The sequence below is a fragment of the Catharus ustulatus genome, chromosome 9 (genome assembly GCF_009819885.2).
Source record: "Catharus ustulatus isolate bCatUst1 chromosome 9, bCatUst1.pri.v2, whole genome shotgun sequence".
NCBI classification, from domain to species: Eukaryota; Metazoa; Chordata; class Aves; order Passeriformes; family Turdidae; genus Catharus; species Catharus ustulatus.
In genome coordinates, this window is record NC_046229.1 from 1224930 (window position 1) to 1243418 (window position 18489).

The 18489-nt window shown below is 46.8% G+C and overlaps 1 protein-coding gene across 2 annotated transcripts; it reads left to right on the forward strand.

Annotated features, from left to right (window-relative positions):
* Positions 1–216: 216 nt before the first annotated feature.
* SERBP1 (SERPINE1 mRNA binding protein 1) lies at positions 217–16071 on the forward strand. Of its 2 annotated transcripts, none has more exons than XM_033067438.2 (9): positions 217–702; positions 3525–3687; positions 4760–4897; positions 5009–5104; positions 5636–5710; positions 7296–7473; positions 12716–12889; positions 13740–13778; positions 15653–16071. In XM_033067438.2, the coding sequence occupies exons 1-9, from the start codon at positions 342–344 to the stop codon at positions 15707–15709; spliced, it is 1281 nt and encodes a 426-aa protein (XP_032923329.1). In that variant the 5' UTR covers positions 217–341; the 3' UTR covers positions 15710–16071. The 2 variants fall into 2 exon arrangements, with proteins under 2 accessions (XP_032923329.1, XP_032923330.1); XM_033067439.2 differs by having other exon boundaries at positions 5033–5104.
* Positions 16072–18489: the final 2418 nt, after the last annotated feature.

The following is an 18489-nucleotide window of genomic DNA, read 5'->3' on the forward strand; positions in this document are numbered from 1 at the left end:
GCGGGGGTCGGCGGGGGAGGCGGGGGGGGCGCGGTGCGGGGCTCCGCCCCGCCCCGCGTCCCCCCCCCGCCTCCCCCGCCGACCCGTTCCCCCCCCGCTCTCACCGATGGTAGAGTCCACGGCGGGAAACCCCGCGCCCGCCTCACACAATGCGCGCGCAGTTCGCGGCGCGGCCACCGGCGGCGCTGCAGCGCCCGCCCGCCCTCCCCGCGGAGGTGCCCGGATGTGGCCGCGCCGGAAGAGAAGCGCGTCTCATCAGGGCCCGCCATCTTGTGCGGCAGAGAGCAGGGCGCGGGGGGCCCGGTAGCATCCGCGCAGGATCCCGCCGACGGGGGCCCATCATGCCCGGACACCTGCAGGAGGGCTTCGGGTGCGTCGTCACCAACCGCTTCGATCAGCTCTTCGATGACGAGTCCGACCCCTTCGAGGTGCTGCGCGCGGCGGAGAGCCGGAGGAAGGAGAGCGGCGGCGGCGGCGGCGGGAGCCAAGCGGGCGGCGGGGCCCGAGGCCCGGCGGGCGCCCAGAGCGGCTCCTCGGGCGGAGCCGGCGGAGCAGGCCAGGCGGGCGGCGGCGCGGGCAGCGCGGCCAAGCAGCTGCGCAGGGAGTCGCAGAAGGAACGCAAGAACCCGCTGCCGCCCTTCGCCGGCGGGGACCGCCGGGAGGATGGCGGGGGCCAGCCCGGAGCGCCGCTGCGGAAGGAGGGTGAGCAGGCCCGGGGGGTTCGGCGGGGAGGGTCGGCCCGGGCCGCACAAAGGAGGCCGCGGGCAGGGCCGAGCCGCACGTGGGGCCGCGCATGGCGGAGCCCGCCCGGGGAGCCCGCCCGGGGCGCCCGCGGGGCCGGTGGCGGCGGCTCCGGGCTCGCCCGGCCCCACGTGTTCCGCGGCTCGGCCCGCGCAAAATGGAGTCGGGCGTGCGGGGCGCCCGGAGCCGCCTCGGTACCGGCGGGAGGGAAATCCCAGCCGCGAGGGGAATGGTGGAGCGGCTCGTGTCGGAAGGGATCTTTAAGGCTGTCCCGTTCTGTGCCCTGCCGTAGGGCACCTTGCACTGTCCCACGCTGCTCCCGGTGTCCAGCCTGGCCTTGGACACTTCCCGGGATCCTGGGGCAGCCACAGCTGCTCTGGGCACCTGTGCCGGGGCCTGCCCACCCTGACGGGGAACAATTCCTGCCCGGTATCCCGTCTGAGCGGGCACGTGGGATCCTGCAGTGGCTCGGGTCGGAAGGGCCTTTCTCCTTCACCTTCCACTAGAGCAGGTTGCTCCGAGCCCCGTCCAACCCTGTGTCTTGAACTTGGCTCGTGTTTCAGGTGCTGTGGTGGATTTGACAGAATATCTGGAAGTTTCTGGGCTTTCCGAATTCTGGTTTGGCTCATTTTCTAAGGGAACAGCTTTGATAACAATCTTGTTGTTTTCACACATATTTCAATAATAACTTGCACGAATTCTTACTTACTTTAAATTTCTACGACATCCTACGTGCAAAAAACTTTTGGGGAGGGGGGAAGAAATGCAAGTTAACCAGATTGGAGAGCGTGCTTTGGGCAGGAGGAGGCCCGCATGGACAGGGAGGGATGTGCGCACATGGCACAGGCAGCAGCAGCTCCACCGCGCCCAAACTCCGGCTCGATTCCGAGGAATCCTTCAGAACATCCCGGAGTGCTGACAGCCCGTGCTTGGGAGCACGGCCACAACAGGTTAACTGCAATTTCAACAGGATTTTCACCGTGCTGCCTGAGAGCATCTCAGTGCAAAGTGGTTCTGGTTCTCCGCTGTTTTGTGCTGTTAAAGGAAGAAATAATTTTAACGTGTTATTTGTTTTAGGAAGTGGGTGTTAAAAGTGTTGTTAGAAATGCTCTTTGCTCGTGGATCTCTTGCTCATTAACGTTCAGGAGTGTTTTCTGTGTGAGGGGTGCAGTGATTTATTTGTCCAGAATCCCAATTCGTGAACCCCTTGGGAGGGGCAGGATTCTCCCACGGGAGACCCCTGGGACAGGGAATTGTCTTTGGCACCCCTGGAGGGGTTTGGGCAGCCCCTCTCCACCGTCTGATTCTCACATCTGGTGTTCAAGAGCAGTGTGAAAAATGGCTATTTCCGTGGTTTGTTGTGGTAGTGAAACGGAGAAAGTCCGGGCTGCTGCTGTGGCAGTGTAAACAAAGCCGGTTTCCAGTTTGAAAATGTCTATTTTTGTGCGCGGCTGTGTTTGCAGTTCTGGCATCACAAAGGTGCTCCATGCCAGGGTTTGTTTCCTGTGTGAATGTATTTTAAGCTATTCCACCACTCCATAAGGCTGCAAGTGATTTGCCTGCTGAATTAGCAGTTCAAAGCTGAGAAATAACTCGTCTTTTGGGTTAGGCTTGAGCAGGAACCGGGTTTTTCTGAGTGCAGGGCGTTGAACGAGAAATTCAAAAGCCGTGGCTGTTCCATTCCAGTTCTGCAGCATGCCTGCTGCTCTCCCTGCTTCTCCTCCTCACATGGAATGCCTGTCCCCATTGGAGAGCCCTTCTCCAAGTGCAGCCTGCTGCCTTTAACCCCTTGTTTCCTCGGGGAGCTGTGTGTGCCATGCAAACTTCATGGTAAATACAGCTTGGAAGGTGAGGGAGACATTGTTCATCTGGGCGTGTTGGCTTGGATATCATTACAACTGCAACTTCTGTAGCCCCACCCAAATTTGACATTGCTTACTAGGCAGGAACTTGGTTCTTTAAAAAAAAAAAAAAAATTAAAAATCAGCTTTGAATTTAAAAGCTGGTTCGTTAATTTTGGAGCCGGTGCTTTGGCAAGAACATGGTATAACAAAGCAGCAATGTGTTTGTGCTCATCTTTTAAAGAAGAATAAAACAAGGCCTTTCACATGAGAGGAAAAGAAAACTCTGTTGGATCTTTGAGAGGGCTTGGTAAAGGAGAGAATGCCCACGGGAGGTTTTTATTTGCACTAAAAACCTTTTAGGAGGCCTGGGCAGGGAGGAAGAGCTCGGTGGCACGGTCGATCTGTTTTGGGAAGTGCAGCAGGAGGAGAATCTGTGTCAGAGGATGAGGAGCCCGGTCAGTCATGAGCAGTACCTGCAGCTCACACCTGCCTGCTGCCCAGAGAGTTTCCAACAGCAGAATCAGGATATTTAGGTTGGGAAACAGCTCCAAGGTGATGGAATCCAGCTGTTAGAACAGCACAGGAGTGTCTCAGTGCCACTGAGGTGGTGCTCACTTCGTTTGGCTGTTCTTCAAATGAAACCTGCTTGTTTTACCTGAAAAGCACCTTTCAAAGAAAAAAAATACAGTAACAAAATCTCGCTTACCTTGATCTTTGTTTGAATGTTGACCCTGTCATTTCAGCAGGGATTATTTCAAGTGCAATCCAACACAATTTGAAATCCTGGCTAGCAATGTGACTGAGAAGAGTCAGGTGAAAGCAGAGTTGCTTGTTTAATGCAGAAATAAAACTTCTCTTCCCTCTGGTTTGCCTGGGGGGGGGTTGATATCTCTCCCAGAGCACTCCACATTCCGTTGATGTGTCTGCCTGATGTTGCAGGGATAAGGAGGATTGGCAGGAGGCCTGATCAGCAGCAGCAGCAACAGCAGCAGGGCGAGGGCAAACCCATCGACAGGAGACCCGAGCGACGACCTCCCCGCGAGCGCCGCTTCGAGAAACCCGCCGAGGACAAGGGCGAGGGAGGAGAGTTCTCTGTGGATAAGTAAGAGTTTTGTCTTGATGCTAAACAGCTTTCCTAGCTTTGGCAGCACAGGGCTGTCCCACCTTCTGCTGCTCAGGTAAAAAGCACGCTGAGTCAAGATGAAATTCCTGTTGTGCAGATGACAACACTTCCCTTTTCCATGGTTTTGTTTGCGAACTTAACTCGTGTTTTAGGCTGGTGGTGATCTACATGAACAGGTTCATAGGTGTAGCTGAATTATGGTTTAAATCAAGATATTCACCAGATTTTTCTACAGCTCAGGAGGGGAGCACAAGCATAGGTGTTTCCTGCAGGATGAGATTTGTTTGCTTTAATCTGCACAGCTGCCTTAAAACCAGCTAAGGTTTGTCCACACAGGTGTTTGCACCTTGGCTGCAATGGCTTCAGACCTGGAAGTGGTGAAGCCATCTTAGAGCTACATCTCCATGTTTTAATTTTAATTTAAACTGTCTTGAGTATTGTGAGGCAACCAGAATTCGAGTTATGTTCAGACAGTAAAGTTTAATTACCAAAGTTAAATTCCTTTTAAAAGTAAGTTGGATAAAATGAGTTGAGCTGAAGTTTTAGCATCAGTTAATTGTGCAACACAATAGAAAGATTAGGTTTTGGAATTAATGCCAGAAGGTGCAAACAACAATCCTGTTTCTAGATTCTAAAATCATGGCACCAGATTGGTTCATGAAAGGAACCAAACCAGAATGGTTTGGGTTGGAAGGACCTTAAAGGTGATCTGGTTCCAGCCCTCACCGCGGGCAGGGACACCTTCCGCTGTCCCAGGTTACTCCAAACCCTTCCAGCCTGGCCTTGCACACTTCAGGGATGGGGGAGTGACTTTTGAAAGTAGAGCCTGAACCCAGCTACAGACCAATTCTGAAAGGGAAAAACAAGTGAATGAGGAGAGGAAAAGAGGATGAAGAGGAGCAGAACCACAACACACACTGTACATTTTTAGAGGCCAATCACTCAGCACAGCTTCCAAACAGTAATCACCAAAGCAAAACCAAGTCAGTAAAACCCTCAGAGAGGAGGAGATGCTGCTGTGAATCCCTGACCTGTGTCTGTCCTGTGGCAGACCCATCCTGGAGAGGCCCATGCGTGGCCGTGGAGGGCTGGGCCGGGGCCGTGGCCGCGGGCGCGGGATGGGCCGAGGCGACGGATTCGACTCTCGTGGCAAACGCGAATTCGACAGACACAGCGGCAGCGATAGATCGTGAGTCTTCACCTTTTCCTGCCCCTCCTGGCTCCCCTCACCACCCCCATCTCAAATTGATCTTTTGAATTGCTGTGTCTGGACACTATAATGTTAACTCAGTTTTGTTAGTTCTGTTTCACATTCACATTTCAGCGGCCTAAAGCACGAGGACAAGCGCGGCGGCAGCGGATCGCACAACTGGGGAACCGTCAAAGACGAGCTAACGTTAGTACCCTGTCATTGCTCACACAGTTATTAGCACTGTGTTAATCAGCCCTAATTATGGCTTGCAGAACACCCAGATTTAGCTGCCTTTTTGCTTTGATCTCCATGATTTTTTACCACGCTTCTGCAGAATTTAAAACCCCAGCAATTTCTTGTAACAGCATCACTGTTCAGCCAGAATTCTGGGCAAGTTTGGGAGCTCTTGCAACAATTCTTTGTTCAAATGAAACTGTAAATTTTGATCAGGATAAGCATGAATTTTATATTACAAAAATTCAGCTGTGCCATTGAAATCTATTTTTAATGCCCAAATCCATTTTGTGTTGGAAGGGACAGCAGGAGCCTTTCAGGAGGGGTGGTAGGAAGCGTTGGGGAAAACCATTAGTTAAGTGAAAAGCACAGAATTTAAAAGGCACAGAGAGCTTACTGGAACAGTAAATCCACCATAGATCTTGATTGTTAATCTTACATAGCTTTAGAGAGGGATGAAGTTGTAAAAAAGGCCCAACTGCCAACGTTATGTAATTGCAGTGAATTGGATCAGTCAGCTGTAACTGAGGAAACGCCAGAGGGAGAGGAGCACCCGCCTGCTGATTCTGAAAACAAGTGAGTACCACCCCTCTGTGCTCCTGGGCTGCTTTACCTTTAACCTCTGCTGGTTTTGTCTTTAAAACCATTCCTTGGTGTCCTGCAGGTTCTTTTCAGATTTGCTTCTTAATAATAATTTCTAATACACTTTGGAGCTCGGGATTGCAACTCCAAATTCCAAACCCCAAAGCACTAGGACTAGGTAGAAACACCAAGTAAATGGGACAGAAATGCCAGTGGAAGGCAACTTTATCAACTTAACTTTCCAAAACAACCTCCAGACTGTGTGACTGAGCTGCAGGAGAAAGGTTGTATCTTTTATTCTCCAGGCAGTTTTCAAAGTTACCTGGATCCCTTCCCATCTCACTTGGACACTGTTACAGCAGGAAGCAGGGACTGGGTGAATGAAAGAGTAACCAGAGAAGCAGATGGAGCCTCACTGATACTGAGTTGATGTAAAAATACCACACAAATTCTCACGGTGGCCTAGTGTGACTAATGTTGTATTTTAATGAGGAGTGGGCTTTGTGAAAGACTCATAAAATGCAAACAGAATTTTGAAATGCTTGTTCCTAATGTGATGTTTGCTATGGCTTGATTGCCTGACTGAAAACTTTCTCTGCACAGAAAAGCATCTCCACATGGGTAACTGGAATTGTCTGGTTTGATGTGGATGTTTTTTCTTGGTGTTTCAGCAGAACTGTAGGATGTTTTACTGCACTAAAATCTTTGCCTTGAACTAAACAAATATTTATTACATCCCATGTCAAAAGTCATTCTCTCCTACACAGTGAGAAAAAGTTGCAATACAGTAATTTTGACGTAAAACCTTTGCATTATTGTTGGAAATGAGTGGCTGCCAAGTGAAAACCTCTGAAATTGAGGCTTTCATGATCTTTTTGCTGCACATACACAGCACTGGTTTCCTATAGATCAGAAATTCAGTTGCATAAACACATTGAACAATGGCCAGAGGCTTCCAGGAGCTGGAATATGATCTGTTATTGAGCACAGTGGTTGTGTGTTTTACTTAAAAATAGCCTTTGGCACAAGGTACAGATGCTGCATCTCACAAATAAGATCTGTGCTGTTATTTTTTCAAATTAGCTGGAAGTAAAACTTGTTTGAATAATTATCTTTGGTTCAACAAAGGAAGCAAATTATCCAAAGCTGCTTAAATTCTGGTTTTTAAAATACTAAAAAGCTTGAAAACTGTGGGAAGAAGGAGTTCTCACTGCCTTGACTTGAATATTTATGAGAGATGTATCTCAGAAAGAGGGGAAAGAGCTCTAAACAAGTCATGACAGAAGTTAGGCTTTCAGATTTGGAAATAAAATCAACAGTAATGTGGGGATTTGATGGCATGGGTCACTTTTAGTTTGAACATTTTGCTGTGCTCAGAGGTGGCTGGGTGTAATTTTTTTGGCACTCCCTCTAAAGGAGATAAATTTCCATTAGTGCTGGAAGCAAGAGTTTTTATTTCCACCTCTTAACTGCTAAATCCTCGACAAAATTCAATTTACAACCTGGTACCAGCCAGCAAATGGTTTGGGAATTGTATCCAGAGTGTAAATCCTTAATTGTGACCATCATCTCCATGCAGAGAGAATGAGGTTGAAGAAGTGAAGGAAGAAGGCCCTAAGGAAATGACCCTGGATGAGTGGAAAGCCATTCAGAGCAAGGATCGTGCAAAAGTCGAGTTCAACATCCGCAAACCAAACGAGGGAGCTGATGGGCAATGGAAAAAAGGATTTGTGCTCCACAAGTCAAAGAGTGAGGAGGTAAAGTGCCTTTCCCTGCCTGCAGTGTTCCCTTTGTCAGGGTTTTGGTATTGAGGAGCGTTTTGTGCAGTGGGAGCTCCACTCTGGGAGATGCTGACCTGTAGTTGGAAGTTCAGAAAGTGGGAACAGCGGTTTTTATTTTAAAAATATGGAACTTCAAGTGGCCATTCTGACTGGTTGGGTTCAGGAGCTGAGCTGTGCCCTTGGGTTTGTAAGAATTGCCTCTTGGTGAGAGTTTCAGGGGAATGTTGTCGAGTTTGCTTTCTAAAAAAAGGCAGCTTGTGTTATTTAGCATCTGTTCTGCAGTACTCAGATCCCTGGTGCTAAATGATGTCAGCTTGAAGGAGGACTGGTCATGCCTCTGAGACCTCAAACCAAACTGTGCATGTTAAATCTGTGTCGTGGGTGTCTCCTCACTCAGTGCTGTGACACAGACAAGCTCTTGGGAAGGCAGGGGAAATGATTTATGTGCTCTGGTGACACTCAGCATAGCTGCTGTAGAATTGCTTTAAATCTGTAGTTTCTCCTTTCAGGCATTGCATAATGTTCATTATTCTGTTCCAAGGGTGGCAAGGGGAGATGCACAGGGAGGCTCTTGTTTGGTAATGCAGGGCTAATCTTTGGTGTTAATCTTTGTTTTTAACACTGTTACATGTTAAGCAGCTCACTTAAGAGATCGGTGGCTGCACCTTTGTGAAGTGACAGGATGGTGTGCAGGGCTCTGTTTGCTCTCCTAAAATCTTCTCCTGCTTTTTCACACCTTGCCAGTTTTTCTCCTGGGGGCTGGGATATATCCAGGGTGGGGGGCAGTGCTCAAAGTTCCATTTCTGTTCTGATGGAACTCCCAGAGAGTTTGACTTGGTCACAGATGAATTTTCTGGCTGTGGGGGGTGGTTCAGTTCCTGAAGTGATTGCATGGCTCTGTCTGTTTGAGCTGTTTGAAGTGTTCATTAAATGCTGCTTTCTCTGGCTTGGGTAGAAAAGGGAATTTGAGTTACAGTTAATGTTGTGTTTGAGAGAATGTATTAAAGAGAAGTATTTCTGTACTTTACCAAGATTTACTGAAGCTGTAGTTCTTCAAATTCCCTCAGTCTCTCTGAATCAGATTTATTTGACATTTACTCATCTGAGGGCACTCTTTTTTTAACATATGAGCATATGTGATAGTAAAGGTGATTTGTGAGAAATTGAGAGGCTAGAAAGATCCAGACTATATTTTCCATTTAGAAACTGAATCAGATAACTTAAAAAAGAAAAAAAACAAAACCAATAGCAAATAAAAGAATCTGAACAAAACCTGTGACTAATGAAATTACTCCCTTGGAGGACCTGACTAATGAGTAGATTGTTCTGTTGGAGAGGTGAACTTCTCAAATAAACAAGTTGGATATTTTTAGCACCATCACACGTGAAGGTGACAGCCTCTTGCTGCAGAGTGAGGTATTAACAAATCTGTGACAAATCTGCCTTTCCACGGAGCTGCCTCTGACCTGCTTTGTTGTACATCCAGCAGATGTGTCTCCCTTCTCCCTTCTGCATTGTTCCCTGCTCCCATGGGAAGCACTGTGGGGATTTTCTCTCAGGATTATTGGGCAGTAGCTCTATAATGCAGGAATTAGGAAAGCTCCCCCTGCAGCTCCTTTGTCAGCAGCTTTAGAAGGCAAAATATTTTTTTAAAAGCCACCACTTACCTGCTGTTTCCTCTCTTTGTGCTCTTGGATGTACTTAGGAGTCAAGAAATTGAGGTTTTTCTGATTCTTACTGGTAAGAAGGGAGATGATGTGTGCAAGTGATTTGGTTTGTATGTTAATTTTGATTTTTATCAAATCTTCTGTACTCTTATGGCTGAAAAACACTGTGCCCCAATAGATCTCTCAGGAATTGGAGGTGTTGTGATGAGAACTTGAGAACTCCTTGGAGAGTGCCCCAGGAGTCTGGGAAAAGGGAGAATGAGGATCTGATACTGCTCACTCTTGGGAAGGAGCTGTCCTGCTTTTCCTGCTGCTTGTCCTCCTCACTGGGGCTGAAGTGCTGGGCCCTGCACACCTGAGGTGTTTCCTCTTCTCCCACTTACTCTGCAGGTGCTGATGAAATTAATTCTCAGTTCTGGCTCAGGTTCTTGCTGCTTTAATCTGAAATGCAGACCCAGAGTGAGCCTCTTCCCTGTGCCATAGAACAGAAATCTTCTTTTTCTCTGCAGCTGCTTTAGGGGCTCCAGTCTTCAATTCCTGCAAAAAACAGGAATGAGTTACATTGTGGACAAATCCTAAAATTTATCCCAAAAGTCCTGGAAATTTATCCTGGAAAAACTGATACCTGGTAGATCTTTGTGCCTCTTCAAACCTCCTCACTAATCCAGTCCCTTCCTCAGAGGAGGTTGCAGTGGGAGATGAGGAAATGTATTTTGGAAAAGAATAAATCATCTCAAAGCTGGGAGGAATGACAGTTTTTTTTCTCTTTATGGTGTTCATCCACCTGAGCTTTTTTCCTTTTTGGTGTCCCTCCTCCTGAGCTTTTTTCTTTGATGTCCCCTCTCCCTGAGCTTTTTTCCTTTTTAGTGTCCCTCCACCTGAGCTTTTTCTCTTTTTGGTGTCTCTCCACCTGAGTGTCCCTCCACCTGAGCTTTGTTTTGGTGTCCCTCCAAACTTTTTTCTTTGCTGTCCATCCACCTGAGCCTTTTTTCTCTTTGCTGTCCATCCACCTGAATTTTTTTCCTTTTTGCTGTCCATCCACCTGAGCTTTTTCTCTTTGCTGTCCATCCACCTGAGTTTTTTTTCTCTTTGGTGCCCACCTGAGCTTTTTCTTGCCTCCACTCTTTTTCATCCGTGCTGTGCTGTCTCTGGCCTCTTGCACAGCTCCCTCCTCCCTGTGCAGCTCCTGTGCCCTGGTTCCTTTTGTTCCTGTCTGCAGTTGTCTCATTTCTTCCTTTTCTTTTCTCCCTCTGTTCCTTTTGTCCCTTGGGCATGGCCACACACCTGTCAGCACACAAAGGGATTCCAGTGAAGCACTGATCCTTCCTGGCTGTCCATCAGCCCCTTCAGCAGGGAACTTTGGATATTCCAAACTCACCAAAATGGAGAATTTCACTGAGCATGGAGCTTTTCTGTCCATACCTGTTGTCTCACTGTGCACCACTCACCCCTTGCTCCTCATCCTGCTGATTTCAAACTTTATAAAAGCTTCTGTCATGAGTCTATATTTTATTTATTTTCTTGCTGTCTGCTTTGGCTCTCTTGGTAGTTTGTTCTTAATTTTTGGCAGCCTTCCCCAAGACCCTCAAGTGCAGCACTGCCTTCAGGAATGGATCAGTTATTAAATCAGAGTCACCAATCCATAGAAATTTAATGTTCTCCCAGGATTATTCAGGAGAAACAACTTGTTCAGTAGCTCTGACTTCTCACCCAAGTGATGGAAGAGGTTGAGGAGTTTTTGTTGGAGTTTTAAAAGACCTTTAATTACTTTGGGTAGAGAAATCATCAGGTTTTGCAGGGAATTTGCAATTTATTGGTTCAGTGATTGTACCAAAGTCAAGCTGTGGAAATGCAATAAGTTTTGGTAAACTGTACTGATTTATTTTTAAATAAAAACAGCACAGGGATGGAAATGCACAGAAATATTGTACAAATCCGCTCAGAAAAGGGAATTATCACATAGCTACCAGTGGTTGGAAATAGAATCTGTTGCCAGCAGTGATAAAAACCCTAGATTAAAAATTAAAACATAAGAAAGGAATGAAAAACATCTGTAAGGTGTTTTGTAGTGTTTTACAGAGGGGTGGTTTTAGGTTTGAGTAGTGCCAGAACTTTTCTTTGTTGAGACAAACTTGCCAAGTTTGGCCAAGAGATTCCCAAGGGAAGGGTGCCCAAGGAAATGAAGAAAATCAGGAGTGGAGTGGGGATGTATCCCCAGCTGTTCTGTGGGATCCAGCCCAGTGGAATGTGCTGGAAATAAAGCAGCATGGAAGGATATTTTTAATTAAATTGGGGCTGCAGGGCTGGATGGAATTTTGGGAAGGACCCATGGAATTCCTGACAGCAGCTTTGACTCCATCTTCAAATGATGGCTCCACAAATGATAATTAAGAAGTACAGGGCTTAATTGCACAGTGTGTTGCCTTTGAAAGTCCAAATGTTGTGTAACTACAGCAGGAAAGTCAATTATAGTTGGGGAGGTTGAGCCTGCACGTGGCATTTGTGTAGGAAAACAGGGAATTGATGATTGCTGTGCCTGGAGTGGGGGGCTTGGAGGGAAGGAAAGTGTTAGATTGTGTCATGGTTCCAAAACACCATGCTTGAGCTGTAAGAGGCAGGTTTTCACATTTTTTATATTATTCTAGATGCCAAAAACTGGAGAAAATATTTGTGTAAAATAGGAGAAATAATTGCTTTAGAAACACCTGGTGGGGTTCAGTGTGTAACTGAAATTTTCCAACTTTGGTGTTTGTAACTCCTGGGAGCATCCCTTGCTCCTCCAGGCTCAGATTTCTACCAAATGCACTGGGAACAAACCAGTAAGAGAAAATCATGGGCAAAGGTGCTGAGATCCCCATTTCCCACTGGTGAGACTGGTTCCATTTCAGCTCCTTCAGCTCCTTGTGTTTGAGCTTTGTGGGTGCAGAGCAGTGAGGGATTCTCAGCACATCCCTGGCCTTAAAAAATATTTATGAAGGGCTAAAAGAAATAAAGTGAGCAAAATAAGGATGAGTGACCAAGTAATGGAAGGAATTGATGGGAGGCAAAATGAGAATTGCTGCAAGGTGAGATTCTGTTCTGGCTTGGTGGCAGTCTGGGATGAGGACACATTGCTCTGCTGGAATTTTGGGAAGGATTTCTCCATGGAAAGGGTGGTCAGGCTTTGGGAGGAGCTGCCCAGGGGGGTTTGGAGTGCCCATCCCTGGGGATGATGTGCAGGTTTTGTGTTGAACTCACCTGGGAGGAGCAGGGCAGACTGAAATCAGTCCCACTGTCTGACTGGGTTCTCTCAGGGTGCCCTGCCTCCACAGCACAGCAGGAAAACAAACTTCCAGGAGAATCTGGATGATTTTCTCCTTTCTCAAAAGAGGGACTGGGTGCAATCCTGGAGCATTTCCCACCCTCATTGCTTGTATGAATTATCTCAGAAAACCAAACTGCTCAGAAATCCCAAATCCCTGTGGGTAGAGCAGGAAGGGATGGTGTGGCTGTGTGGGTGCCCAGCAGGGAATTTGCTGCATTTCCCTGCTGATGGATCCCTCTCCCTGCAGGCCCACGCCGAGGACTCGGTGATGGATCACCACTTCCGCAAGCCCGCCAACGACATCACGTCCCAGCTGGAGATCAACTTCGGGGACCTGGGGCGCCCCGGGCGCGGCGGCAGAGGGGGCAGGGGGGGCCGGGGCCGTGGGGGCAGGGCCAGCCGTGGGGGCAGGACTGACAAGGTGAGTGAGCCCAGCTCCATCCACCCCCTTCATCCCCTGCAGCTTAGAACAAAGTTTTACACCCCAGTGAAAATCCTTTTGTGCAAAGTTTAGCTTACCTGGGTTTTTAAGTGTCTAAACCTGAAAAATGACTCTGCAGTGTGTGAGTGTCCCATGAGCTGCCTCAGCTGGTGCCAGAGCAGAGCCACAAGTGCTGGGCTGTAATTTTATTGTGACCTGCTGGGGGGTGAAGCACTGCTGGTACAGCTGCATGGCACATCTTGAACCTGAGCACTTCAGATTTTCCAGTTGCATACAGGGCTCTTACTGGTTTTTCTCTAACCCCCAGCGATGTTTTTTCCCCTTTGGTGCTAAGGCACCAGCTGCATGGCACATCCTGAACCTGAGCAGTTCACATTTTCCAGTTGCATACAGGGTTCTTACTGGTTTTCCTCTAACCCCCAGTAATGTATTTTCCTCTTTTTGGTGCTGAGGCACCAGGGGAATACTCTGGGAAAATACTGGATGGGGTTTGGGACAGAATATGTGAAGTTCAAGCACTGTGAAGATTTGATTTACTATGAATCACTCACTTGCCTTAAAGGCATCAATCAAATTGTTACTGATTGGAAAATGAGCTCAGTCTGTGTGCTGTGGTTTTCTTCACACAGATTTGCTCATTTTTGTCCCTTCTAGCAGACACTGACTGTACAAATTTCAGTTTATTAGAGCTGGGAAGCTCTCTCCTGACAACAATATCAGTGTATTTTAAGGAATTGAAATGAAACAGTGCTGCTTTGCTCTGAATGCTGCCACAAAGTAATTCCAACTTTGCTGCAGCTGACTTTGTGCTGTCTTTGTTCCCTTGCAGCTGGTCAAGGAGTTTGATGTGATCCACACGCCCAGCCAGGTGGGTGAGCTCTGCATTCATTCCCTGGAGCAGGGACCAGAACCTCCCTCCTTCCCTGGGCTGTCTCTGCTCTGGTGTGCTGAGCCTGTAATTCAACCCTGCTGGCACTTTTTAATTCTGGTTTGTCTTAGGCAAGGCAGAGACTCTGCAGCTGCAGGTGTTGCTGCAACTCTGATTTTAAATCTATTTCTTGATAAATTAATAGCTGAACTTCTTGTCATGATATCTTGGCTCTTCCCATTCTTCCCCAAGGACCAAATTAGGATGAAATCCTTAATTTCTGCCCTGGATTTTAGATGTGGTGCAGAACCTTTCAAACAACTCTGTTGGGAACTGCTGAGGAGATCCTTGGCTAATGCATGAAGTTTGAGGGCTAAAAATTTGGCACAGAAATAACTTCTGTCAACATCTGGTTTCTGAGTGGGGAAAGTTAAACATGAAAACCTTAGTGTGTGCTCCAGACAGGGCCTTTCCTGTAACATTTGTGTCCCTCAGTGAGGATTGGCCCATGGCAGGAGGTTGGAATTCCGTGATCTTTAAGATCCTTTCCAGCCCAGACCATCCTGAGTTCTCTTTAAAAAGAGAATTGTGCAATAATGAAGTGCAAACATCAGCTTGCCTACAGTTCCTCTCCAGATAGCTTGGATTCAAAAACCAGGATGGGAAACATTGTAATCCTTGGAATTACAGTAATTTCACCATTATAAGTTGCACCATTTTGACTAAAATTTTGGTCCAAACCCAAAGTGCAGCTTATAATCAGGTGTGGCTGATATATGGACAAAGAATGAAAAGTTGCTGTTTTAGTCTGGAGGACAGGTGTGTGCTGAGAAAGGCAGGAGCTTCTCTTTGAAATGGAGAATGTAAACCCCCTCCCTCCAAATTATTATAATTTTGAAATCAAGGGGCTCTCAGGCAAAGAGATGGGAATTAGGAATAACAGTTCTGTACTAGGGAAATTAAAATAGAAATACAGCACTACAAAGAACAAACCCCAAACCCTGACACAGTCAGAGTACAGCCTGACACCCGTCAGGCAGGGTGTTGGCAGCAGTCCCATTCCATGGTGGCTGCATCCTCCTGCAGTGACAGATGTGGCTCAGCTGGAGCAGTGCTCCTGTACAAGGTGCAGTTTCCCTCCCGAGCTCCAGTGGGGATGTGGAGAAATCCGGTTTTCCTCTGGAGTCCAGTGGAGAAAGGGGCTCCCTTAGTGTCCCAAAACCTCTGTTTTTATCTTGGTAAGAAATGTTGGGCTCTTCCCCCTGGCTGGAGCAACTCCCAATGGGATGCAGTAATTTTATCAGTGCCACAGTGGGACTCAATGGCCATGAGCAGAAAATGACTGGCTGGAGGAAGGATGGGTTGTGAAAAGATAAAGAACACTGCCCCAGCTGGTTTATAAACATGGCCATGAACAGGAGATATCCCATGAGATAAAGAACACTGCCCCAGCTGGTTTATAAACCATGGCCATGAACAGGAGATATCCCATGAGATAAAGAACACTGCCCCAGCTGGTTTATAAACCATGGCCATGAACAGGAGATATCCCATGAGATAAAGAACACTGCCCCAGCTGGTTTATAAACCATGGCCATGAACAGGAGATATCCCATGAGATAAAGAACACTGCCCTGCCTGGTTTCAATGGATGCCCATTAGCAGAATATCTCCCACAGAGATCAGGATCACTGCCCCACCCTCACAGATGTTGATAGAACAGACACCTTTGATCACACTCTGGATTGTAATGTGCAGCTTATAATCATGAAATTACTGTAATTAAAAATTGTTGTTTTTGTGGTAATTTCTCCAGCCCCCAAGTGCTGCCAGCTCTGCCTCAAGGCAGTAACTCTGTGATGTTTCTTTTTCAGTCAAGTGCTTCTGCTCCTGACGTAGATGACCCAGAGGCTTTCCCAGCTCTGTCCTAAACTGGATGTCATAAAGCCAACCCTGCCCTGGTGGGGCCTTCCTCTCCGAGGCTTGCATGCTTAAGGATCCTAAAACAACTAAGAAATTGAAAAAAAAAAAAAAAACAAAACAAAAAAAAGAGACTGTCATTCATACCATTCACACCTAAAGACTGAATTTTATCTGTTTTGAAAATGAACTTCTCTCGCTACACAGAAGCAACAATATGGTAGTCAAGTTTTGTATTTAGAAGTGTAATGGTAGCAGGGATGTTTTCATAATTTTTTCAGAGATTATGCATTCTTCATGGATACTTTTTTGTATTGCTGCTTGAAAATATGCGTTTCCAAACTTGAAATATAGGTGTGAACAGTGTGTACCAGTTCAAAGCTTTCCCTTCATTTGTGTTCATTTTTTTTTTAATTCAGGATTTTAGACTTTCCCCCCCTTCCTTCCTTCTCCCCAAACTCCAGGCTAGGTTTGAATTATTGCACACTACTTTAGTTTCCTTTAATTCCTTTTTGGCAGATTTTTCTCAGCCCATGGAATCTGTGGAATATTAATTTGGGCAGACTGTGAGTGCTGTATGGAATGAACTCCTGGAGTACTTAAGTTTTAATGCTTCATTTCCAACATGGAAAAACCAGTCATTTCCTCATCTCTGTTGGGTAGTTTTGTTTACACAGAATCTGTCTAGAAAATTGAAAACAGAAACTTGAAATCAAGATTCAAAGCACATTGGTTTATGATTCAATATCTGTGTATGGATCCAGCAATGGGTAACTGGTCTGAAAACCAGGTTTTTAAAATTCCTGTATCCCACCTTTCACTCCCCCTTTGGACCTTTATTCCCCCCTCCTTCCCTTCAACAGAACAAGATGCTTTGTTGGCAAAAAAAAAAAAAAAAGTTTTTAAATTACCTTTTGCTTTTTGTTTGAGAGGATGCCCTGAAAGGGGGGGAGTTTCTGTTGTTGGAGTTGGGATACCCTGAAATAGAGAAATTCCTGTCCTTGAAACTGGGATTTCTCAAAATTGGGATAATTCCTGTCCTTGGAGCTGGGATACCCCAAAATTGGGATAATTCCTGTCCTTGGAACTGGGATTCCCCAAAATTGGGGTAATTCCTTCTCTTGGACTGGGATTCCCCAAAATTGGGATAATTCCTGTTGTTGGAACTGGGATTCCATGAGACTGGGATAATTCCTGTCCTTGGAACTGGGATTCCATGAGACTGGGATAATTCCTGTCCTTGGAACTGGGATTCCCCAAAATTGGGATAATTCCTGTCCTTGGAACTGGGATTCCCCAAAATTGGGATAATTCCTGTTCTTGGAACTGGGATACCCCAAAATTGGGGTAATTCCTGTCCTTGGAGCTGGGATTCCCCAAAATTGGGATAATTCCTGTTCTTGGAACTGGGATACCCCAAAATTGGGATAGTTCCTGTCCTTGGAGCTGGGATTCCTTCAGCCTGGGGTGGTTGTTGGAGCTGGGAGTGGGGGGAAGGAGGCTCTGGAGTGCCAGGATTCCAGCTGGGATCTGGGATTGCCACACAGGTGCAGCAGTACCTGAGGCATTCCCAGCACTGCTCCAGCTGTTCAGGAAGCAGCTCTGGCTCAGGCTCTGCTTGGGCCAGCACCAAGGAATGTTTGCCCAGAGAATGATTGTAGGAAATTCCTCCTCCCTCCACATCCACCAAAGGTTCCATTTCATCCCTTCAATACACAAAAAGAATGAAGTGATTCAGTAACAAAGGGTTTCTTAGGGGTTTTATCAGCATTTGCTAGGAGAACAGGAACAAATCTCTCCTTTTATTTCATGTTTTCCTCTCTAACCAGCTTAGAACATATTTGTAGTTTCTTAGGTAGGTAGGAAATGAAAGGTAACTCCCTATTTTTATAAAAACTGTACAGGACAGGCAGGAGGTGTTGGAGCCTGGGATGTGGAGCACCAGCCTGAGCTGTGTTGTTTGCAGCTCCCTCTGCTTTTCCTGAGCTGTTCCCCACGTTGTGACCCTCTGTGAGTACCATGGATCATTTCCCTCCTGGATTTGCATTTTCAGGCAGGAGGAAAAGGCACATTTTCCATCAGAGGGGGGAGATCTCTGGGTTCAGCTCTCCTGGCTCTGCAGGGACAGAGCTGTTCCTTTTCCCTGTCCCACTGTGGCACTTCCCTGGATCACACAGCAAACACAGAAATGCTCCCTGCAACACAAACCTTGATCCAAATTTCCTCATCAAGTTGCCACCCAGGTGATTTTGCTGGCTGGGTTTTCCCTTCTCCTCCTCTAGAGTGATTTACACAGCTTGTAACTTAAAATTGATCCTGCTGTTCTGCCACGTGTAAATTTGCCTCTTTCAGTCCATTTGTGTCAAGAACTTAAACTGTGAACATTTATCTTTAATATTGGTGGGTGTTAACTGAAATAAAGGTTTATTTTCATGCTCTTTAAAAAAAAATGTCCTGGAAACACATGGAAATGAAAACACTGAGGTTCACAGGGTCTGGAAGTCCAGCTTGCATTGCCATTCCCAGGATGGATTTTACCTTGGAAAAACATCTCCCAAGTAAGTTATTTATGATTAATGAACTTGCTTTTAGCAATATTTTCTGTCCTCTTGCTCCTGCTCTCACACCAAATCTAGGGCACTGCAACTTTAAATTCTGATCCTCTGGAAAAGAGAGCAGAAAAAACTGGAAGTAAATTGGTTTTGGAATGAACAAGGGCAAGGTTTGAGCAGGGGAGGTGATCTCAGAACTGGAATTCTGGGAGCTGCTGGGAGGGTTGAGGGATCAATTC